This window comes from Nelumbo nucifera, chromosome 3, assembly GCF_055504915.1.
Source record: "Nelumbo nucifera cultivar China Antique chromosome 3, China Antique-T2T, whole genome shotgun sequence".
Lineage (NCBI taxonomy): Eukaryota > Viridiplantae > Streptophyta > Magnoliopsida > Proteales > Nelumbonaceae > Nelumbo > Nelumbo nucifera.
Window position 1 is genome coordinate 101,981,779 of NC_142651.1, and position 24,619 is coordinate 102,006,397.

The window sequence follows — 24,619 nt, forward strand, 5'->3', positions numbered from 1 at the left end:
TTGGAATTAAAATCAGAATTGGTTGAAATGAGATTCTTGTCCTCAAGAGAGGGGGGAGGGAATTACTATTCTCTCAAATAAAGAAAAAAAAAAGATCAAAATTTTGCATCACATCTGCTATATACGGGGGTATTGATACACCCCATCCACCGAATCAACACAAAGTGTATGGGTATTTTGAACTTCAAGAATACCATTCAATAAGAATGAGAATTAGATTTCACTTCCATTCAATCAAATAGTTGAAATTTAAATGGATGATTGCAATTCCGATTTTAAACCCCTGTTGCAAACCAAACGGACCATATTTATCAAGGATCGGACAAAACTCGGAACTACCCAACCCAGATGTGAACTGAGTTGAGAATATTGGAATACCAAAGAAGACTCGGGCTGGTGGGTGGGGAGTTCAAATCAGCCCCCCACAATGTCTCACTGTACATCCCTGTCGTGTATTGAAAACATCTTCCGATGATAATATCAGGAACGATGATATCATGATCGGGAGATATTCCCAATATACGGCAGAGATGTATTGTGGGATGTTGTGGGGGCTGATTCGGTCTCGTGGGTGGGAACGTGGGCTGGACAGATTGACTACCTTACGGCCTGTGAGTCTGTGACTCCATTGATGAGTCATGCTGTAGTAGTAGTAGTAGAACAGTTGCGAGGCCACCGTATATATCATCCAGTTTATTATATATTTCTCCTGGTGAAAGAATTAGTCTAATCAAACCACCTGTATACGAATCATAAACTAGTATTTTGCCAACTTCTTATTCTTCCCATTTTATGTCTATATCTCAATAATGAATTTAATTATTAAAAAATTGATAAAAATTAGATTCATAACTTTTCTCTATAAAATTCGTGTATAAACACATGCAGCACTAATTTGGTAAAACTCGGATTGATTTTTTTTTTTTTTTTTTTTTTTGTTTCCGTGTTTTGACGAGTTTGGGTTGGTTGGTTGGGACTTGGGATCTTTCGGTGCTACGCTGGAAGTTTGAAGCAAGCGTGGAAGCCGGAACTCCCCTAAAAAACAAACCACCGGACTACGCCCCTAGATTTCTCTCTCTCTCTCTCTGTTTTGACTTCGTTCCATTTTCCACCTCGCCACCCATAAAAGCCCTCTCCACCCATTCAACATTCTCCAACAACTCCTCTCAGTCCCAAGCCCCTCCCCATCTTCTGTCTGCAGACAACATACGTAATAGGCCGGCAGAGATCTTCTTTGTTCTTGTCTTGTGTTCGTCGACAACAACCTCTTAATATAATTCTTGGTGAGACCACTCGGCCGAACCTCTCATCTCCACTCTACCCTTTTGATTTTCTCCGTAATATCGGGTTCTGTCTGTGTTTTTCTTTGAAGATAACGTCGAACATTGTCACTGAACATTGATATCACTCCATTATATAATTCGTGTAAGGGAGTGTTATCTATCTGGGTTTTCTGTTGAACTCTTCATCTTCAATTCTGAGACCCTAGCTCTGAGCAAAATGCGACACTTTTTTTTTTTTATTTGTTGACTCTCTGAACATTCTCTCTCTGGTTTTCTCTCTTAATAAACTGAAACACTACTGATGCATGGATATCTGTGCTTTCTTGCAGAATTCCGAACCCCCAGGTTCTGAGGACGATCGATCAGACTCCAGAAAAGATGGGTGTAGGGAGTGAAATAGGAAGCCAAGGCTACCAAACCGATCCGGGCTCCGAGTCGGACACGGGAAGCGCGAGAGTTGGGTTCAGTGGCCCTCTGAGCGGCCCCCTGACCAGCAACAAGAGAAGCAGCAACAGACGAAGCGCAAGGTTCAAAGACGGGGAAGACTATGTGGAAATAACACTGGACGTCCGAGACGACTCGGTTTCGGTTCACAACGTCAAGGGAGGTGACCCGGAGACGGCATTACTGGCCAGCCGTCTGGAGCGGCGGCCTTCTCTGGGCTCCCAGTTCTCCATGAAGATACGGCAGGTCTCACAGGAGCTCCGGCGCATTACTTCCAACAACAAGTTCAACAGGGTCGATCGAACCAAGTCGGGAGCCACCCGTGCCTTACGAGGCCTCCAGTTTATCACCAAGAACGTCGGCTCCGATGGCTGGGCCGAGGTCGAAAGGCGGTTTAACGAGTTGCAGGTAGACGGTTCACTTCCCAGGACCCGGTTTGGTAAATGCATAGGTAAAATCATTTGACTTTATCTCTCCTATTTTCTCTAAGTGTGCGTGGCGAACCAGAAAAGCTTATGGACTCTGGTGTGATTGATTTCATTGCCAGGAATGAACGATTCGGGCGAGTTCGCGACTGAGTTATTCGACGCACTGGCTCGTAGGAGAGGAATAGTGTCTCACTTGATCACCAAAATCGAGCTTCGAGAGTTCTGGGAGCAGATAACCGATCAGAGTTTCGACGCCAGGCTGCAGACGTTCTTTGACATGTAAGAGAGATATTTGCTTGAATTACCCTCAATACCCTTAAAATTATTAATTCCAGTGTCGTTAAGAGGAGGTCATTTTGGTCAAGGAGATCTAGGAGGATGCACCATGGTCAAAGTCAAACATAATAAGATGATCTGAAATCCGAACCACCGGATTTAATTCGCAAACTCTTGATAGAATCATAGAACTAGGAAAATGTTAGAAGCATGCATGTGATCATTCTAAGCCTAAACTAAGCTAGCTGGTGGCATTAACTATGCAGGGTTGACAAGAATGCAGACGGGAGAATCACGGAAGAAGAAGTGAAAGAGGTTAGAAACTGCTTAAAAGTCAAGTTTGGGAGTGCTTAAAAAAGTACTTTTTCGAATAAGTACTTATTTTGAACTGTGACCACAACAATAAGTAATTATTGGCATTTGGAAAATAAGCTTAAGTGCTTATTCTCAGAATAAAATACTGGCCCACCATGTCATTCAATAAATACTTATTTTTCAAACAAGCACTTCCAAACTTAGCCTTTAGTCAAATTTCGGTGCTTAATTGATCGACTAATAATATGATTTAATGATGCTGACGGGTGAATTGTTTCCAGCTGATCACGCTAAGTGCTTCGGCTAACAAGCTGTCAAGCATTCTGGAACGAGTTGATGAGTACACGGCCATGATCATGGAAGAGTTGGACCCTAATAACCTGGGTTACATTGAGGTCGGTTGTTAGTGGTTTCTTCTTCTTGCAAGCAAGTCTGAAATTTACAGAAATCTGTACAGTCTGTTCGTAGCTTCTGGGTTGTGTTAACGATGTTCGTATGGGACTGTCCAACAGGTCTACAATTTGGAGATGCTACTGCTGCAAGCGCCCAGTCAGTCGACGAATCTAGGGATGACCCAGAGTCGTAACCTCAGCCAATTGCTGAGCCAAAAGCTGGTTCCGACCAAAGAGCCCAACCCCATCAAGCGATACTACCGGAAGGCGGCTTACTTCCTTGAGGACAACTGGAAGCGAGTTTGGGTGCTGGCGCTCTGGGTTTCCATCTGCGTCGGCCTCTTCACATGGAAGTTCATCCAGTACAAGCATCGGGCCGTGTTCGATATCATGGGCTACTGTGTTACCACGGCCAAGGGCGGAGCCGAGACGACCAAGTTCAACATGGCCATCATTCTCCTCCCGGTTTGCAGAAACACGATAACATGGCTCAGAAGCAAAACCAAGCTGGGAATGGTTATTCCCTTCGACGACAATATCAACTTCCACAAGGTCGTCGCTCTGGGGATTGCCATCGGAGTAGGGCTCCACGCCGTTGCTCACATAACCTGCGATTTCCCACGTCTGTTACACGCCACAGATGCAGAGTATGAGCCGATGAAGCCCTTCTTCGGTGAGGAACGCCCTCCTAACTATTGGTGGTTTGTGAAAGGAACGGAGGGTTGGACTGGGGTCACGATGCTGGTGCTCATGATCATTGCGTACGTATTAGCCCAGCCTTGGTTCAGAAAGAACAGGCTCAGGCTTCCGAAATCCCTCAAGAAGCTTACTGGTTTCAATGCCTTCTGGTACTCCCACCACCTGTTTGTTATTGTTTACGTCCTGTTCGTCATTCATGGTTACTTCCTCTACCTCCAGAAGAAATGGTACAAGAAAACTGTAAGCATTTTTAACTCTCACTTACTAGTACAGTATTTGGATCCTCGATTAAGGCCAAATCTGAAGCAATTCTACTTGTATTTCAATTGCAGACATGGATGTATCTCGCAGTACCAGTCACATTGTATGCATGCGAGCGCTTGATTCGCACCTTCCGGTCTGGCTATAAGACAGTTAAGATTTTGAAGGTAATTAAGATCAAATCTCTCTTAAAACCCAAGATTATATTATCAATTGCAAGATATTACAGTGGAGATTCATTAATTCCTTGTGCTTACTTCTGTTCATTTTCAATTCCCCAGGTTGCCGTCTATCCAGGAAATGTGTTAGCACTCCATATGTCTAAACCCCAAGGATTTAAGTACAGAAGCGGGCAATATATCTTTGTCAACTGTTCCGCTGTTTCTTCTTTGCAATGGTACACACATAATTGAGCAAAATTCTGTTTGGCTTCTACCATATAAAAATTCTGCAGCTGGTTGAAGTCGTTACTGATGATCATGCTTTGTTTCTGCTATGTTCTTTCTTCAGGCATCCTTTCTCTATTACATCAGCCCCCGGAGATGATTATCTGAGCATTCATATTCGCACATTAGGTGACTGGACATCGCAGCTCAAAGCTGTCTTTGCTCAGGTATGATCAATTCGATTGCAGACTGTCTCTCTCTCTCTCTCTCTCTCTCTCTCTTGTGTGTGTTTTAGCAAGCAATTAATAATCTTTCATGTCTAAACACGTGCAGGTGTGTCAACCCCCAACCGAAGACCAGAGTGGGCTTCTGCGAGCTGATATTAAAACAGGCTCCAACCCCCCGAGGTAAAGTTTTCTTCAGTACTCCATGAGTGTTCTTTGTGCTTTAATTTTCAGTTTGAACTCTGAAACTCATATGATGTCTGTTAATCAAGCAGGTTGCCAAGACTGTTGATTGATGGTCCATATGGAGCCCCGGCACAGGACTACAAAGAATATGATGTCCTGCTCCTTGTTGGGCTGGGGATTGGAGCCACACCACTGATCAGTATAGTTAAAGACGTTCTGAACAACATCAAGCAACAGAATGACGTTGAGGAAGGTGCCGTAGAAGTTGGATCCAAGGACAACAAGAAGAAACCTTTTGCCACAAAACGAGCCTACTTCTACTGGGTTACCCGTGAACAAGGCTCATTTGAATGGTTCAGGGGAGTACTGAATGAGGTTGCAGAGTATGACCGAGATGGGGTCATCGAGCTTCACAACTACTGCACCAGTGTCTACGAGGAAGGTGATGCTCGGTCGGCGCTCATCACCATGCTCCAATCGCTCCACCATGCCAAGAGTGGTGTAGATATTGTATCCGGGACACAGGTGAAGACTCACTTCGCTAGGCCAAACTGGCGGAATGTTTTCAAGCACGTCGCCGTTAACCACACTGATCAGCGCGTCGGTAAGCAACTAACTAGCTCCCTTCCATCGTCTGAACGCTGAACACAGAACAATTCCATTCATGATCACTGGGCTTTTTTAGAACCAACTAACGATGGGTTTTAATTTGTTGCAGGGGTGTTCTACTGTGGGGCTCCTGGATTGACCGGCGAGTTACGACGGTTAGCACAAGACTTCTCCAGGAAGACGACGACCAGGTTTGATTTCCACAAGGAGAATTTTTGAGTTCAGAGCTTGCACAGGGTCGCTAGCTATATACCTAGTACATAATATTGTAGTGCATATACCACACAGTGTGATATTTTTCTTTTGATTGTTTTTTATTTGATTTTTTTTTTTAGTTAGACACTTGTAATTTGTAAGCAGTTAGTTGTGTCTAATTTCATTACAAATTAGTGAATTAGTAATTGTTGGACGAAGGGTGGATGTGATTTTTGTTGATTAATCTCACCTTATCTGTTGTTGATCAATACTCTTTTTAATTGGTTTGGTGCTGAAATGAGCTCAAAACAGAAAAAGATTTGTCATTTTGTAATTGGGGTTGCAAACAATTATTTGGCTTTAGAACAAATTTGTGACCACTCCAATCAAATTTGCCTTTTGTCTTTAAAACAAATTTGGCTTAAAGAAATATTAAGCCAAAAGAACATGGTTCCTCTGATCCAAGCAGAGACTGATCCAATAAGAGGGAAATGTGAAATAAGAATAAACTTTGTCTTCTTCAGGGTGGGAGGGAGGGTCCGGATTATCAACTGTTTAAATTTGAATCTTGGTATTATGTTCCCAACTCATTGCTATGATACGCCGTGAGGCATGCTCTATGAGGAGCAGATGCCAACTCCTAACTCATGGAGTTGTGAGGATCCACATGTCACTACCCCACCAATGATAGTCCAGATCTGCCCCCAACATGTGAGTCGGGATCTGCTCTTCACACCAACCTCACAGCATGTCTCAACCGCACATTGTGAGCATCTCTCATATTTGTGTCTAATATTCATGGGAGATGTTCCCAAGTACATGATGAGATGTGCCTGTGAGGTTAGTCTGAGGTGTGTTTTGTGAGGAGAAAATCCCAATTCCTAATATGCTTCTAATATGATCGGACACCACATATGTCATCATAGTATTTGGATCTAGTCCAGACACCGGTCCCAACAACCATTGCAGCCATTAGGAACATCTCCTTTGTCCTTTGTGGTGAAATGTTCTTGATGTACAACTACAATGGTAGTTGAGACCATGGATCAACATTTCGATATGATACTGATATACCTGTTTAAATGTGTTTTTTGAGAACTCATTTTTTAAATTATATAAATTTATAAAACTAAAACTTAAAGAAAACTAAAAAATAAGAATATCATTCAGAAGAAAAACAACCTTTTGAAAAGAAAGCATTGTTTAGAAAGTTGTAAAAATTCAAAAGAAAGTAGCAGAAATCAGATTTCAAGAGGAGAGAAGAAGAAGAAGAAGGTGGTGGCAATTAGAGTTTAGAGAGAGAGATTTTCGAACATAACCTTCTCTCTTACACCCCTAATTCCATTTCATTAAGTTAAACTTTAATAATTTACAGAGAGGCCCCTATTTGGGTAGAAATTTAAGAAACATAACACAAAAAAGAATAAGGCCCAAATTAAGGTCCATTACAGCAAATAACATAAAAAATAAAGAAGGATAAGCAGCCTATGGGCCATTCGGCCCATCTTCTCTACACTCCCCCTCAATTTGAGCATAACTGTCAATCATGCCAAGCTTGCCAATATCATGCTAAACTTTAGCCTTGGAAATGCCCTTGGTGAGGAAATCAGCTAACTGTCTTTCAAAGGTGATGAAAGGTAGACACACTTCTCTAGAAGCCACTCTTTCTTGAATGAAGTGCCTGTCAACTTCAATATGCTTAGTTCTGTCATGTTGCACTGGATTGTGAGCAAGGTTGATGGCAGAAAAGTAAATGGTTTGCCCCCTCTCCCTATATAGAGGCCTCACAACTAATGGTCAAGATTGAGCCTATTGAACGATGCTGATACATCCCCGCACTCTGCACACACGTAACCTCGAGTAGATGAAACGATGACCGTTGGGTCGTATTATCAACGGTCAAAATTCAACTATTCTGAACCGACACCGTGGTGCCCTCACTCAGTCCGACCACACTTCGACTGATCCAACAAAAATACTGAAGTTCTTCATCCAAGCACTACAGGAGCTCTTCAACTTCATTGTAGCAGTAGTCAAGGACCCTTCTCCTTCAACTTTAGAACTAGGGGATTGGTGTTAGGGTCGTGTCTCAGCCAATCAAAGTCGCCACGTGGATGCTGTTGTGTCTCAAGCCCATCCAACTTCCTCGGACCCCGTTAGTAGACTAGCACGCCGCATACCAAGGACGACGGATAGTCCCATAAGTGAGAACCTCTAAGGAAGTATAATCCCTCACGAATAAGCACCAACATGATCTTTATAGATAGACACCCTCGTCGGGGAGGGTGGAGACTTCCAAAGACTTCAACATGCAACCTTTTCCCTAAAACCTCACAAGGAGCATGTCTAGGTGTACTACGTCACTCGGCTATTTAAAGGCATCTCCCCCCAAGGTTTGCTATCTTTCACTCTCTTATCACTTGCTTTCGTACTCTCACACCTCTTCCTCGGCTCGGACTAGCTCATTCTCAATAGCTTAGTCCAACTGATCTCACCATCTGTTATTAACTTAAACATTGGAGTGCCTTCCTTGGGCCTCTGACATTGTTTTGCTTGCAGATCTACTCGATGCACTACTCGTTATTCTACCTTGACTCATCCAATTTGATAGGATTATCTATTGCATATTCGCCTCGATTACAACTCAAATTAGGCATCAGATTGGCACGCCTATAAGGCACATCTTAGCGTGCATTGGGAACATCTCTCGTATTTGTCATGAGGAGATGTTCTCAATACACGACTAGGATGGGATATGGGACGCTGATAGGGCTGTTCACAAATAAATTCAAACCGACCAACCTGGCTCGACCCAATCCAATTTGGCCGGTTTTTCTTCACCATTGGTCGGTTTCGGGTTGGAAAGATGGGTAAATCGATAATTCGGCTCGGTTTCAGTTTTTACACATGAAAACTGATAAGGGTGGATTTGGCCCTCCAATGACATTGTGACACCTGACACCTCATGCCAACTAAGTGCAGCCCCTTGACAGGTAGGCAGCTCGAGCTCGTCATAGGCAGCTCGTCACAGGCAGCTCGCCCCCATGCAGCACTCACAGGCAGCTCGCCATCATGTAGCCTGGCACCTCAGAACAACTAAGCGACACCCGGGACCACTTTGACAACAACTTGCCTTTGCTAAGTTGATGGTGTCCCACCAGGCATGGCTTGACGCAGACGCGGCCTGGCACGAGCTGGCAACTTGGCCCTGACACGAGCTCGCAGCCTGGCCCTGGCACGAGCTGGCAGCCTGGCCCTGGCACAACCTGGCCCTGGCACGAGCTGGCAGCCTGGCCCTGGCACAACCTGGCCCTGGCACGAGCTCTCAGCCTGGCCCTGGCGCGACCTGGCTCTTTCACGAGCTAATGGCCTGGCCCAGGCACCGACCTGGCGGCCTGACACAGGCGCCAATCTGACAACCTTGAGGAACTTACCACCGTACCCCGCATTTTACGGGATTGTGACTTGTAACGGCTATATTAGCTCACCAACTCCCCAGTTCTGACGGGAAGGGACAATATTACCGTTTGATGGCATTTCATCCACCTAACACGCAAGCCAGCCCCATCACAACTAGGATCCAGAAACTTCTCCACCTAACCCACGAGGACTCTAATATATAAAGACCTCACCCCCCAGAGGCAAGGATGATGCAAAAAAGGGATGGGTAACCTCTGCTCTTTAGCTCTCTCATTCTCTTATCATTTTCAAGCTCTCTACTACTATACTGCGCTAACTTAGCCATCAGAGTGACCTCACCAGGTAAACACCCCCACGTTCTCTGATTTGGTTCTCGTAGGCCCCTCAGCTTCTGCCGCTTACAAAGATGAGCAGATCATCGCCAGCAGGGAGTAGCCAATTCAGTTCCCGTCGTTACTGGTAGCCGGATCACCTCCTGCCAATAGTAGTCGGGTTGCACTAACTAGGGAGCTCGTCATCAAGGTAGCTCACCTCCAGGCAACTCATCAAGGTAGCTCACCTCTAGGCAGTTTGCCACCAGGGAGCTCCACTTCAACCTTTGAATCACCGACTACATGGGAGCATACGAGATGACGAGGTACTTAGCCAAAAAATTGACACATCACGAAAAAATGATACATGACCGGAACCGGTTACGTCAAAAACCAAAACCGATCCGAACTGAGTTATCTATAAATATATTTTCACTGAAATATTATATATATAATATGTATATTCCAAAATATATATTTCAATTTTAAATGTATTTTCAATATATATATATATATATATATATGATACGTGACCGGAACCAGTTACGTCAAAAACCAAAACCGATCTGAACCAAGTTATCTATAAATATATTTTCACTGAAATATTATATATATAATATGTATATTCCGAAATATATATTTCAATTTTAAATGTATTTTCAATAAATATATTGTGAAATATATATATATATATATATATATATATATATATATATATATATATATATATAAAGCTGAAATATATATTTCAAAAATGTATATATTTAAACCAAAACTGACCCAAACCGACTAAAACCAACTAGCTCGGTTTTTCTTAATAAAGGATCGATTTCGATTTAATCTTTAGACAACCCAACCAGATTGGGTCGATTGAAAAAAAAAATAGTAAACCAACTCAACCCGACCCGTGAACGGCGGCACGCTCATGCAAATTCCCTTGCCTGAGATGTGCGGCGTCGGATCATGTTAGAATAGCAGATCCCGATTCACTCGAAAACAAGGTCTTATTTAAACTTTCAAATTCGAAGGGAATAGTGTGGGATTTTCACGTGATTTGCAGGGAGTGGGGGTGCGGACTGCGGAAGATTCAAAAACGGGACCCCACAACGAATTCCGAAATCCATAGATCCAGATAGATCGGAAATTGCAATTCGCCCGCACAAATCCAACCAAGCCTTTCTATCAAATCAATTTCACAATTTTAAACTCACCAAACTCCCCCTCAACAAATCTCCACTCTCCTCTTCTTTTACTCTCTCCCCTTTCCCCTCCCTCCCTCCCTCTCTCTCTCTCCTCATTTAAATTTTCAGCTCAGTGAGACTGTCACAAGTAGCAACCACCAACGTTGAACAAGGACTGAAAATCTGCTACACGAAACCTTAACCCTAGAGAACAATCCTCTCCATTCGTCCATCCATATATCCACTGAGTTGAGCTGCTGCTGCTGCTTTAATGGCGGATTCTGATTCGGCTTCGCTTGCTGTAGCTCCGGCCGTTGTTCCTCTTTCTTCGGTAACTTTCTCCGTCAAGTATCAGTTAGTTCTGCAATTTCTTTCTTTTGTTCTTGCAGCCCGGATAGTACCTGAATGCAACAGATCTACATCTTAATCTAACTCCCAGTTTCGCTCTACTCCTTCTGACTTTGCCTGTTCTGTTTTTTTTTTTTGTGTCCTTAGAAGAAAGAAAACATGACCCCTATCAGCTCAAGGATTGCCGTAAGTTGGAGAGTTTGTTTTGCCCCCCCCCCCCCCTTACTTTGACTAAAATATGCTCTTGATAATAGGGCCATTTTATTTGCAGGAATTGAATGAATCTAGATCGGAGCTGCTAAGTAGAATTCAAGGGTTAAAGCAGGTGATTTGCGAGGGGTTTCGTTACAATTTTCTGTTTTAGTTCCTCTCTCTTTTTAACTCCTCTCCTTACTAAAACAAATCTTCATGGTACATTGCAGGACTTGCAGAACTGGAGGTCCAAGTTAGATACTCAAGTTAAAATCTATCGCGATGTGAGTATTGTTCCTTGTAAAAACTATACTGCACTCCACCTCAGAATTCTAAATTCCACTGCAGACGTACAACAATTCAAAATTTCAAATACCCCGGCATCAATTCCGAGCTAGCACCTACCCCAACTGTACGGTGGAGCTAAGATTTGTTGGGGTGGACTGAACAATAAAAACTGTAGACTTGGAACCAACCCCTTCTGCTTTCTGTAAAATGCATTCACTTTCTTATTCTACGTTTTTTTGGAGATTAGGCCTACTCTGAATTTAAGTATATAATTTATTTTTTCACCACACTTTGGTGGCAATGTATCTCATGGCTTGCAAATTGAAGTGCGACTTGGCATCCAAACTGGAACTGCACTAGGGTGGGGGTTATTGCCCTTGTATTTGATATATTAGACCCTTGGCACTTGGTTGAAGCTTAAACTAAAAAGAGCATAAGAATTATGTTTTGTGAACGAATATAAGTAGCAGCCAAAAACACAGAATCAGTGAAGGTACACTTTTAACAGAAAATGGTCATCATATAAAAAGAGCATAAGAATTGTGGACGAATATAAGAATTATGTATTAATAGCCTGTTTGGGAATTTTGGTCATCATATGAAATTGAACACATTTATTTTACTTTTGCATAGCATTGGAAGCAACATTATTGTCACCAGAAATTGGTTAATTACTGGTCATTAAGAAAACCTGTAACTGAATTTGTTTTAAAAAGGAAAACCTCAAATGATTTGGGACCAATATATTATTAACAGCTGGGATTAGATCAACCTTAGATTGTTAACCTTGTGAAATGTCTAGGCCTGCAAACGAATTGAGTAAAATCAGATGGAACTTGAATAAAATTTGGATATTCAATATGGTTAATAACTTAAACTAAAAATTATTAGAATACTGTATGTTACTAATAAACTGGACTAAAGATGACTTTGATGTTGTATTATATCATGATGAACAAAATGACTTGAAAATAATAACTTATATCAGAGTCATAGTTGCCAAGGCATCTAAGCAATTTTGGGAAACACTGAGGACCTAGGCGGTAAGAATTTTATAAAATAAGGAATTGACTTTTGGCTAGTTCCCTAGTTTCATAGCATGAATATTAATAGGAAAAATAGCAATTCTCTTTAATAATAATATTAAGTTTCCTCTTAAAACATTGCAAATAATCATATCTAAAAGATGAAAATCTTTTAAATATATTAATTTCATTATTTTGAAAAATCATACTAATATAATGTATTTAATAGAGCAATTTCATATCCATTAGCAATTTATATGATAAAAATTCAAGATGGACAGTAAAAGAGGAAAAAAGAAAGCAAGAGCAGAGTTGCTGTTTTATTTAATGTAAGAGAGAGAAAAAAAAACAAAAAACAAAAAAAGAAACTTCTCTATACTTCTGTTCTTTACTTTTTTTGATAAATATTCTATTCTTTCTTTTTCTTTTCTCAAAATCCTTTGATCTTTTAAATTTCAGTAGCAAAACTTTTAAACAAAGCGTATATGTGATAGAATGCACTAACATACATATTAATAAGATGTATCAATATAAATGATATTATAATAAGGTGCCTGCCTTGTCGTTTTTGTTGCCAAGCCAGGTGCCTAGTTGCCTAGACAGGCCCTTATTGCTGCAAGTCAAGGCATTTAGGTGAGGCACCCAGTGAAGGGTGCCTAGTTCCTTAGGCGACTCCTTGCCAAGTTGAACTTATGACTTTTTCAAAGTACAACATTTTGACCAACTTTAAGCTTCTTTGAATCAGTGGTATTTTGGTATGAGATTGATTCAATATCTTAAATATAGAACATATCCTTTTTTATCAACTAGTTAGCACCTAGGAATCAACTAGTCATCACATTGTTAGTGAGGCTAAAACAGCTATTCATTGCTTTACTGCATTGATAACGCTGCAATGAAGGCATTCTATTTCCTGTGGAATTTAAACAGATATAAGGATTGAAGAAATTGTAAGGACAGAAAAAACCTTTTCATGTTATGCTTGTGATGTTCATTTTGGAAGAATTTCAGGAATCTGTCTTATAATGCAGAATTGGACTGTACTGAGGAGTTAATTGGGAAGTATTCAGTGTCCATAAAGCTGAAGAGGAGAGTGGATGATTGGGAATCGGTTTTAACTAATGTGTATGGACCCACCGATCACCTCTTATAAGGAAAGGGAAGGACTTTGGGAGGAGTTAGCAGCAGTGAGGAAGTTTAACCTCTTTGTAGAAACCTTTGAGTTGCAGGACCTACCTATTCAGAAGGCAAATTTTACTTGGTCAAATTTTCAAGAAGTCCCCACTTGCTGCAAGTTAGACAGATTCCTTTTCACAACTGATTGGGAATTGGGAAATGGAATGGCGGGGATTGGTGCTTGATTGGTTGGTTGGTTGCAATCAGGTAAGTTGGGAACCTGGGTTTATAGACAGCCCATAAGGGAAATCCTCAATATAACAAGGGAGATGGGTGCTTGCTTCAAATGGACAAGAAGATCAGCTAATGACTTTGTTGACACATTGGCTAAACAAGGGACTGTGAGGGAGGGTATGTTTTGGGCAGTTTTGTAATAAAGATTACTGGGGACTCAATACCTGTTTAGGGGTTGACAGTTGTACTTAATATTGTAATGAAGTTACTGTTTCCAATAAAAAAAGAAGGCCCCACATTTTTGCCTACCACACTGTATTCACTGGATAAGTTTCTGCTTGAAGGCCTTTGTGTCATGTCAAAAGTAAAACCTTTTTTATGCAGCTTTTAAACATAGTTGTCAAGGCGACGCCTAGGCGACAAGGCGCCCTTTGAGGCTCACCTTGCCTAATCGCCTAACAGTTTTCTACTTCCTACTATAAAATACTTTTTTATTCATTCTTTTTTGAGATTATAATTATAAAATAGACATTATTAAACTAAAATAATCATTTTGTGTATTTATATACTAATTTCTTTTTATTTTCTTATTTATTAGGGTTTAATCAACACAAACATTGCTAAATGCTGTATTGAACCCTCAAAGACTTAAAAACCTGAACCAAAAAGTAAGGAAGAACTAAAAATTTTATCTAATCAGCACATTTTCCTCTTCCATATATTCTTCTTCTTCTACTTCTTCTTCTTCTTCTTCTTCTTCTTCTTCTTCTACTACTACTGCTAATACTTTTTATTTTTTTTCTTTCCTATAACAAAAATAAGGGTTCAGCCCCTATATTTTTTGAATTTTATTTTCCTTCATCCTTTTCTTCTCATGAATATGTTGATTTTCTATACTTTAATATGAAATTTATACTTTTCTTATGAAAATCATGAATAATTATTAAAGAAATATGGTTATGGTACCTAGGGAACTACCCTAGGATCTATGTTTTTTAACATAAAAAATCCATTGCCTAGGCGACTAGGCGACAAGGTGCCCCCCAGTTGCCTAGCCTCGCCTTGGTGCCTTGAAAACTATGCTTTTAAATTAATTTGGATGGTTATGATAACTTGGAGAAGCGCCAATGCTTGGCGGAGTATAGGGTTGTATTGGACTAGGTGATTGAACAGAGATGATTTAGGAATTCTCCTATCTGTCTATATGCCAAAATTATAATAGATCCTATCCAATTTAGAGACTTCCCTATCTGAGATGCAACTCAACCTGCAATATTTGGATGGGATAATCCTAGATCACTCCAGAATCACTCTGCCATGGGAGATGGAACCATTTGTTGTCTCTAACAGTGTGGTCAAAGCATCAACTAGGCATTAGCTAGGTGACAGCCTATGCATTTGACTCATTGTCTAGATGGCTAATTAGGCACTAAGTGAGGGCAAACGAGTGATTGTCACCTTTCTAGAGTATATGCATGAAATTTTGGGTTGTCATGATTGAATGTACAGCCAAGAATTTGGGCACCTAATCCTTGTATATGCATGTGTACTTGATGTTGAACCATTTAAAAATCATCATTTCTTTGAAAATTAGGTATAAGTTGTAATCAAATCTTTTAATGATTCATTTTGTAGTTTAGTAATTTGTAATTAACAAGCAGTTACATAATACTTCTTTTCTCAAAATAAAAAAAAGCGTTACATAATACTTGTGTGTTATATGTACATTGTAAAATATATTTATGTTTATTTATTTGTGTCACCTTAGTAGTGCTTACTTGTTGCATAGGTGTTGACTAGCTTTGGCAGGTGAAGACATCTAGGCACCAATTGGCCATCTTTACTACTATGCTGCTCTGTATGAATACGATACATGCTTAATTGGATGGGAATCACTAAATACAATTGCAAGATATAAGCTTCATAAAGAAATGAACTAAAAAAATGCTTCATGCTTCTTCATTAGTTTATGTGGAAACTTTAGTAAATGGGCAAAGAGACACATTGGGCAGATTCTCATAAAAACTAAGACTTAAAACTTTATACCTTGTATGCTACCATCTATATCTATTAATTAACAACCAAATTCTAAGAGAAATAAAGAGTCAAAAACCATAGTAGACTTAAGACATAACAATTAAAAAGAAACACTTAATAATGCTCAATACTCAAAGTAACCATCAATGAACTAGACAACCCAGTGAAAAACTAATATGTGGTTGCATTAGTGGACTTTCAGATGCTTCTATATCATTTGTCATGGCTTTTACAGAAAAAAACTTGAAAGGAAGTTAAAATTAGAAAAAATGACTAGTTACAACTTGGATACCCAATTTGAAAATCTTACAATGCAACAGTCCTGTCCAAGGTTCAAAGGTCGAGAGTTTATTTCTATTGATAGTCTTTTTTCTACTTTTTTGGTTTGGCAATTTGACAGTGGACATGTCGAATAAACAATTAAAATCACCCAACTCTTATTATTCAGGTACATCACTTACCTGGGTAAATGCACTTATCCGGGTAAGTGTTTCCCAGGTAAGTTCATTTACTGTTGTTCTTTTCTGCACAGGTAGGTTTTCCCTGTTTCCATTTTTATCCTTTTACCTTTTTGTTTTTAGTGCCTATTTAATGCACATTTTTGTCTCATTAAATTTCAGCGTCTTTCCTCTCAAGAGGAAAAGTAGCTTACCCACCTGGGAGAAGGGTAAGAGTTTCCTGGGTAAGTGGCCAAAAAACTTACCCGGGGAAAGTGCCATTACTGTGGGTCACACATTTACCTGAAAAGGAACATGGGAAAGTTGGTCAACTTCCTCCACCCCCAACTCGAAAATGAATGGGGCCTTAGTGTATTGGTGGCCTAGAAAACCAAAATATATCGTGTGATAACTATGATATGTATTGATACTTTGAACCTTGGTCCTGGTCCTCAGGTCAGGCCCCTTGAAAATTTATCAGATGCTCAACTTGAGTCTTTCCCAAGTTACAGCACTAAAAATGGCCTGATTAAAAAAATGCTTTGTGGGCTCTATTTTTGGGTACCCCTTACGGGGATTGTGGGAGTGAATGACTGAATGACACCACTGTCGGTGCTGAAGCTAATTGATTGATCTTAAATCATATTGCTTCTCTGTTAATTGGGAAGTGATGGAAAACAATGTCTCGGTGCATGATTTGAATATAAAAGTTTAGCACCAGTGTCTAGTTGCTGTAAATTGCAGTGTAATTTCGAATGCCTAAAAAATGGCAACTGGAACTATGATGAGAATGGCCTAGCAAGGTTTCATAAGAAGCTCAGTACACTGTCAGCTAAATTGAGAGGGCTTTGTTGCTGTTTGGTGCTACTTGCTTTGCTGGTGTGGTCTAATAAGTTTCAGTCCTATTTGCATTAAAAACATGGTTGTTGCAATGATGCTATGTTAAGTGTGTCCTGTGAATCTATTGCCTCTTTTTCCTTTACCATTTCATTCCTGTCTCTGTAAAAGCTCCCTCTTCCTGGTACAAAATTTCTTGTTAAAAAATGTAGCACCTTGGAGTTGAAGTTTTTCAATCATAATGCATACTACGTTGAAATAGCTACTTTTATCTCCAATTTACACTTGATGAGGTTAATTCTTGCCAAAATTCTCAGTCATGGAACCTGCTTAATGTTTTGTCCCGTTTTCCCTCAATTTGGAAAAGTGAGTTGTTTGTCTCTGGTTTTTAATTGGACCAGTTAAATAGGTCCTAGTATAGTTGGAAATTCACTGGGTCTGAGCTAGGCTGAATTCTATTTGGGAAGACAAAAGGATGAGAATGCTCAATGTTGCATCCGTGCAAAATAATATTAAGATTGTAAGTTGTAACCATAAAACTGGGGAAATTATGCATTTCTAAAATTTTACATCAACTGAGCCCTCTGCCAGATGGAAAATGATATTTTTGGATTAATTGTTATATGGTACATCATAAATGCCTTGACCTTTTGTGCATAATAGATTAGAAACCATTGCGATTAACAGTTTGTTCATTAATTGTAAGATTTTTACAGTTGCACTTGAATTGTTTACTTGCAACTTGTAATGCAGGAACTATCAGAACTAAAGAAATCTCTTAATGTGGAAGTGGAGCAACTTAGATTTGTAAGTCCAACTGATGCTTGCCATTCTCTCCTTGTTTTCCATTATCACACAGGCAACTTTTTTTCTTTTTTCTTTTCAAAGTTTTTTTTAAACTTTATTCTTGCCATTGACATAATGCTGATCGCTGATCGTGCGATTTTCACTTATCCTTGACATTTGTTTAACACTGATTGATTGAACAAAATTAGGAATTTCAAGAACTGAGAACCACTCTCCAACAGCAACAAGAGGATGTGGCTGCTAATCTAAGGAACTTGGGGGTAGTGATTTAACTTGGGTGGCTATTATCTTTTCAGTGTGGTCCATATTATGTCATGTTTTCAGTTTTCTTTGGGCAACTTATTCACACTTGTAAATAATAGAACCTTCCATTTTGCTGTAGCATAGAATTGACCTACTCAGCTGATCATTCTAGTCCTTGTAGCTGCAGGATTTGTCAGAAGATGTGGACGAAACAAAAAATCCTGAAGCAGAAGTAAATAATGCAGAGGAAAATTCAGCTCCAGCACAAGAGAATACGGAGGACATTCAACAATAAATTGTATTTTATCTTGTGCAATTCCAATCTTATCTCTGATAAGAACCTTTTGTCTCATTCCCTTCCTTCGGGGTGAGATGGGGAAGATGCTATGTGCTTATTTTTCTCATCATGTTTGAGAAAATGCGATGATGAAAATGATTCCTAAATTAAGACTTGGCCATGGCCATCTCTTGTAAGACAATTCTCTCTGCACCAACTGTTTGAGAAAAAGTATTATCTGGCTAGTTTTATCTTACATCTCCTCTTGAGTTTCATAGTTATAATTTTAAACATCTAGATGAGTTTGTTTTAATTCTAGGATGGGGTCCAAATCCATAATAATTGAACAGGGGGCAAGCAGGTTTTAGTTTTGTAATTTGTTCACCTTACTCAGGAATGCCTTGGATGGATGTTGATTCTTGAATAAGATTCATTAACACATCTGTCTGGGCATTCAATTCAATATTTCATAAAGAAAAGGAAATAACCTGATTACCAACGGGACAGTTGAGTTTTCCAGTTGTTCCAGACAAACTGCGTCGTATTTTGTAACTTTGTTGCCTTGGAGAAAATGAGAGCTCAGCCGTGGTCTGACTCTGACATGGTTAAAGCAGTGATCGTGTCACGAATCAGAATAGTTGGCACGAAATATCAGCCTTCGAATATTCCTCCTATCTTCAGGAGAATTCACTCATCCCTCTGCCCATGTTTCACTTCCCCCAATTTGTAACCAAAGATTAAAATTTCGTCATGTAATGTATTAGGTCAGGCCATGGTTCAGAGGATAGCCAGGACTTGAATCAATTCCTCTGAACCAGTTTTGAAAAAATAAAAAATAAAACATAAAAAAAAAGCATCAATACAGGCCGATAGCCCTCGATATGTAGAACCTTGTTTGTAACCATCGAATTTTGTATTTACAGAGTCAGACTTATTGTGGTTATGGGCTTTTGGTCGATGTGTAAATGTCTAATAAGGCTCAAAATTTACAGTGACAGTTTATCTCCATGAGCCCATATCTTTTGGCCACATTGATCAAACCACTGATGATCTAACCTTTGTTTCTATCTTCCAACTCCTCGAGGCCCTTGCATTGAATACGAGTAGGTTTATTGTGGATGATGAGACAATAATTCACCAGTCGCTGCACCAGCAAAATGCACAAACAGAAAGGATTTTTTTCTTCTTTTCTTTTTTGCTTTGGGACATGAAAGTTTCAGAGCTATAATCTAAATAGGCCATGCGGTATGTTAGGTAGGTAATAGAAAGGAAAGATAGAGTAAAAAATACTGTAATTACTTGCTCTAGACTGTTATAAGGTGGGAAAGATTCCTTCAACCTTCAATAAATTGCTGTTGAGTAGCATTTTATCCGGATATGTTTGGATATACTGATACAATTTTTTTTTTTTTTTTAATTTTTAAAAGTTCTTAGACCTCTTCCCCAATTCTCTAATTATTATAAAATAAAAAACAAAAAACAAAAAAGATATTGGCCATATCGATAAACACCGATACCCATATTTGGATATTTGGCATATCAATATTTTGATCTTTGGGCATCTGTTTTGGGCCTGAATTGTCCCTTTCTGGGCTTTGGATCTTACAATTTTATACCTCCCCCCTTTTATAGTTCTTGTAGGGAAATTGCTTGGAGTTGTTTGTCCATACTCTATGGTTTTGGATATGATGGGTCCATTGTAACATGTGAACAGAATGGGTAATATAACAGTAGAAGTGTGGAACAAGTAGAATAGAATAGAATATCCAAATAGGCTGATATCCTATATTATAAAATTGAAGAATAATTAGATAAGGGAGAAAAAGGAAACTATACAACTAAGGGGATGTCTGGATGCTTCTCTCTTAAATTTGACTCAATGGGAAAGAGAGAAATGTTTAGCATGTCTACTAAGCTTTAGTACAACGCTATAAATAAAGTAGAAACCTAAATCTTTGGAAACCATATTAATATAGCAAAATCTATAGTGCATCTCACTAACTATGTAGCAAAAGACATGACTGGTTAAATGTGATGGCAAGTACATCCAACCAGTTGGTTGGTAAGGTTTCCTATTGGTCGCAGCGGATACTTGGGATTGAATCCCGTCTGCACCTGGATAAGGGGGGTTTACGGGTTGGGGGATGGGCTGCCCACTGTTGTATAGCCCTTCAAAAACTATAAAAAAGTACATCTTGTAAAATGTGAATCCATGAAAATTAAGCAAACCTTAATGTATTTGTTTAATATTTGAATTTAACATGTAAGCCAGTGTTAGTGAATGCACCATGGTTTGTACAGTCTGCACATGCCCAAATGGTTAATGTCTGTAAGTGTTCCATGTAGATGCCGAGTCCAGATTTGCTGACCACAAGGCATTGCTAGCCACATTTACCCAACCGTACATTGGGAGTATTAGTGATATAAAGTACAAGAGATGTTCTCAATGTGCGGCTGAGTGAATGTGGCCAGTAGATCCAAACTTGTAGATGCCACACATTCAAAGGTTACATTTGTTAATTCACTAACCGTCGTGATATTCTTTTTTATTCCTTTTTGGTTTTTTTTTTTCCATTTACATGTTTAATTTGATAGAAAATACAAGAGAAACAGAAAATAGAGCCAAAGTTCTTAACAAAAATTTTGAAATTCCTTAAGGCTGCATTTGGTTGCAACTTCGCAATGCAAACACAGATATGTATACTGCATATTTATCATTTTTTTTGGTCCATAAATGCAAACATGGTTCAAATTTTAAACCGTTTTTACGTTCATATTGTTTGTTTGAAATCGGTGCTAAGTGTGGGCTGCATCATTAAATGCTCTAACTACCTTATGCTCTAATGCCTTAACTTTGGTTAAAAAGTTGATTATCAAAAAAATACACTGCTCTCTTTCCAGAGTACAAAAATGTAAGAAAATACATTTTTGATCTGATAATTCTTACTATTTTATATGTTAAATAAATGCTTGCAAACGCGAACCACAATACATAAATACCCCGATTCAGCGTTTGTATTACAAATAAATGGAGCCTAAAGAACTTTGCTTCAAATAAATACCCCAATCTTAAGTGCTTGTATTGTAAAGAGGGGATTCTACAACGCCTATGGTTCACGTTCAAAGATATGATCCAGAAGTCATTGGGAATGCTATTGGCTTGAGAAAAAAGTAGAGAAAAAGACAAAAGTGAGAGAAGTCGTTCCTTCCTACTCCCATTGCTATCATGTTATACCACTCTTTTATTTTGTAGTCATAAACAGAGTTTGAATAGATGTACTGTTTGACTAATAATTAAGAAGTTGTCCCACGTCTCTGCAACCAATACCAATGTGCCCCAAGACTGTAATAAAATTGCATTACTCACATTCTACAAAGCTGAAACAAACAAGCTCCGTAGTACCACTAGCGTGAAAGCACACTGTAAGCTGTGAATGTTGTTACATTACGTGACTGTAATTGTTTGGCTTCGTGTATACAAGCTTTCCAGTTTCTCTGCCCGCGCTTTCATGGTACTCTCGTACCACCAAACATGTTTCTCTGCATCATCCATTTGCTCAGTCTTGAATTAGAAAATTTGTTTACACAATTCTGATTTTTTGTTAAGTAATTAGCCATACAATTATGGCAATTTTTTGAAGTTGGGTTTGATTTGGAAGCTATTCATGGGTTTGGAAGTTATTCATGGACCATCTCTTAGGTGGGTAAATAACTTTTCCATCTGGGATTATCCGGGTAAGTAAGTATTTCCCAAGAAAAACTTATCCAGATAACTGCGTTTATTCGGATATATAACTTACGGAAAAGTGAATGGGGCCTTTAGATCAAGGCCTTATTTGTTTTCACTTACCTGAATAAATGAGTTGTTGGTCAATCACCCGGTTGACCAATTTACCCCCACTAGGAAAATAAACGGGGGAGTAAGAGTTTCCATTCTTTTGAATGGGTAGCAAGTGGCAATTTAATGACTCCAGGAGCCTAAGCCTTAGCTTTTGCGAAATGCGCACTTTTTCATCATTTAGATTCTTTGGTTCAATTTATATCCAAAACCGATTGATTCTCTGTGCGATCGGATCCACAGAAAAAACTTTTCGCTGAGCATTTTATCGCTCTCTATACTACTTCTGATCCTTCCATTGTTTCTTTTTGCTTCCATTGGTTGCATACCCACATCATTGAACAATGTGAATCTTTAGCTTTTGATGAATGCATCTGGACTTCGGACGGTACCAATACATTCATTCAAATCAGATATTTGGGGAGAGCTGAGGAGTGAGAAAGCGATCAGTGTTGTTGTTGTTGCTAAAATCAAACTTTACTTCCGTCATTAGTTGCAGATAATTTCATTTTCATCATCACAATTCACAACCCTGTCGTCTGTATATTCTCCGTTACCAAAAGCGACGGAAAGTGCAGACTAGCTATAATTTTGAACACAGGTATTTTTGTCTTTTGAAGATGATTTCACCTTCCTGCTGGGAGGGACGATGGGACCGGTTGAGATTGTCCAAGGCAATTTGTACCGCCATCTCTCTCTGAGCTCTCTCATGAGTCATGAGCAAGCCACGTTAGTTCTTTCGCCTGTCCATGTCAATTATACACTCTGAAAGCTGAAAGCTGAAAGCTGCTGCTGGGGGAATCAAACTTCTTTCAATAAAATGATTAATGAACATCAAAAGCTTTCTTTTCCGATTTCCATCGAGTGGTTGGTGGGCTTTTGGTTACCGTGCAATGTCATTTGGTAGATTCATGGTCCAATTTTAGTTTTGTTTGTTTGCGTGCGTGAATCTATGAGAGATAGAGAGGAAGAGAGAGAGAGAGAGTTGTTTGGATCCCTTTTGATCACGCCTCATCTTCTTCCACACTGCATCAACATGTTCATCCAATTCTTTGAGCTTATAATTCAGAAGATAAATCAGAACTCCCTTCATTTTCGTTTACCTAGTTAATGCTGCATTTGCATTCCTTATTTTAATGACTTATCTTCCTTTTTGCAGTTAAAATGCTCCAATGGGCAAATGGAATGTCAAACGGGCCTAAGTGAATTTACATGGGTAAGTGTTTTTTTACTTGGGCTCCGTTTGTTTGCGATACAAACGTTGAATCAGAGTATTTATTTATGTACTTAGTTCGTGCTTGAGAGTATTTGCGATATATATTTTCTGATACTTTTGTATTCTGAGAGGAGAGTATTACTGTACCTATTTTTTAGATACAATTTTGTATTCATTTGATAATTAATTTTTTGACCAAAGTTAAGACATCAGAATATAAGATAGCTGGAGTATTTAATGATGGGCAAATACTTTGCACCGATTTTAAACAAACAAGATGGGTGCAAAAATGGATTAAAATGTGAATCATGTTTATATTCGTGAACTGAAAAAAGGATAAATATACAATATACATATTTGCATTTGCATTGCAATCAAACACATCTGATGCTAGCATTATTATACAAATCCATTTATCATGATAAAAAGAGAGGTGTGAGGGGAACAGAGTTTTCGGCGGATAAATAAATAACTTACCTACCCTTTCAAAAGGATATCAGTTACATAGGTAATCATCAATACTCTCGAAAAAAATTGCTTACTATTAAACCCATTATAGAGGTGTATAAACAGGAAAATTGATCAATTATCCAAGGTTTTTAAAACCGGCCCAGAGAACGAACCGATCAGGAGTCTGGTTCTCAAGTCAAATGATCAAACCATTTAAATCGAACGATCGACCCGCTTTAACAAAAAAATTAAAAAATTAAAAAAATTGTCAAAACCGTTGAATGGTTCAAACGGTTCAACCGCCCAAATCAATAATTTACTAACCAAATCAACATTTTTTTGCAAATATCCAGTTTTTGGGAAAAATGGAACCCGTCACCTGACTGGTTCCCTGTCTTTCCGGTCTGACCGTCCGGTCCAGTCCGGTTTTGAAAACCATGCAATTATCAATTGATGCGTAGGGCTTACCATGAGACCCATAAAGGAGGGGAAATTGATCAGTTATCAGAATGATCAACTTAACTTAGCCCATGAAACAAACGAGGCCTAATAAACAAAGAGGATCTCTTCGTTTCATGAGGCTGTGATCCGCTGTTGGGTGAGTGTTTCAGGGCACTAATCTTTGGTGTAATACAGCAAAATCATGTCACATAAGCAGTCAAAA

At 39.2% G+C, this 24,619-nt stretch overlaps 2 protein-coding genes across 7 annotated transcripts; both read left to right on the forward strand.

The window, feature by feature from the left end:
- Nucleotides 1–1,143: 1,143 nt before the first annotated feature.
- On the forward strand, nucleotides 1,144–5,967 carry LOC104598989 (respiratory burst oxidase homolog protein B-like). Of its 2 annotated transcripts, none has more exons than XM_010261342.3 (12): nucleotides 1,144–1,283; nucleotides 1,613–2,178; nucleotides 2,275–2,434; nucleotides 2,698–2,746; nucleotides 3,028–3,141; nucleotides 3,259–4,077; nucleotides 4,170–4,265; nucleotides 4,380–4,495; nucleotides 4,609–4,711; nucleotides 4,818–4,891; nucleotides 4,984–5,498; nucleotides 5,613–5,967. In XM_010261342.3, the coding sequence occupies exons 2-12, from the start codon at nucleotides 1,662–1,664 to the stop codon at nucleotides 5,720–5,722; spliced, it is 2,673 nt and encodes an 890-aa protein (XP_010259644.1). In that variant the 5' UTR covers nucleotides 1,144–1,283; nucleotides 1,613–1,661; the 3' UTR covers nucleotides 5,723–5,967. The 2 variants fall into 2 exon arrangements, with proteins under 2 accessions (XP_010259644.1, XP_088757628.1); XM_088901502.1 differs by lacking the exon at nucleotides 1,144–1,283 and adding an exon at nucleotides 1,285–1,425.
- A 4,699-nt stretch (nucleotides 5,968–10,666) lies between these two features.
- On the forward strand, nucleotides 10,667–18,707 carry LOC104598988 (uncharacterized). Of its 5 annotated transcripts, none has more exons than XM_010261337.3 (7): nucleotides 10,667–10,941; nucleotides 11,106–11,144; nucleotides 11,230–11,283; nucleotides 11,381–11,434; nucleotides 17,878–17,931; nucleotides 18,120–18,191; nucleotides 18,356–18,707. In XM_010261337.3, exons 1-7 carry the CDS (start codon nucleotides 10,882–10,884, stop codon nucleotides 18,467–18,469), a joined length of 447 nt encoding a protein of 148 aa, XP_010259639.1. In that variant the 5' UTR covers nucleotides 10,667–10,881; the 3' UTR covers nucleotides 18,470–18,707. The 5 variants fall into 5 exon arrangements, with proteins under 5 accessions (XP_010259639.1, XP_010259641.1, XP_010259640.1 ...); XM_010261339.3 differs by having other exon boundaries at nucleotides 10,736–10,941; nucleotides 18,362–18,707; XM_010261338.3 differs by having other exon boundaries at nucleotides 10,736–10,941; nucleotides 11,109–11,144.
- Nucleotides 18,708–24,619: the final 5,912 nt, after the last annotated feature.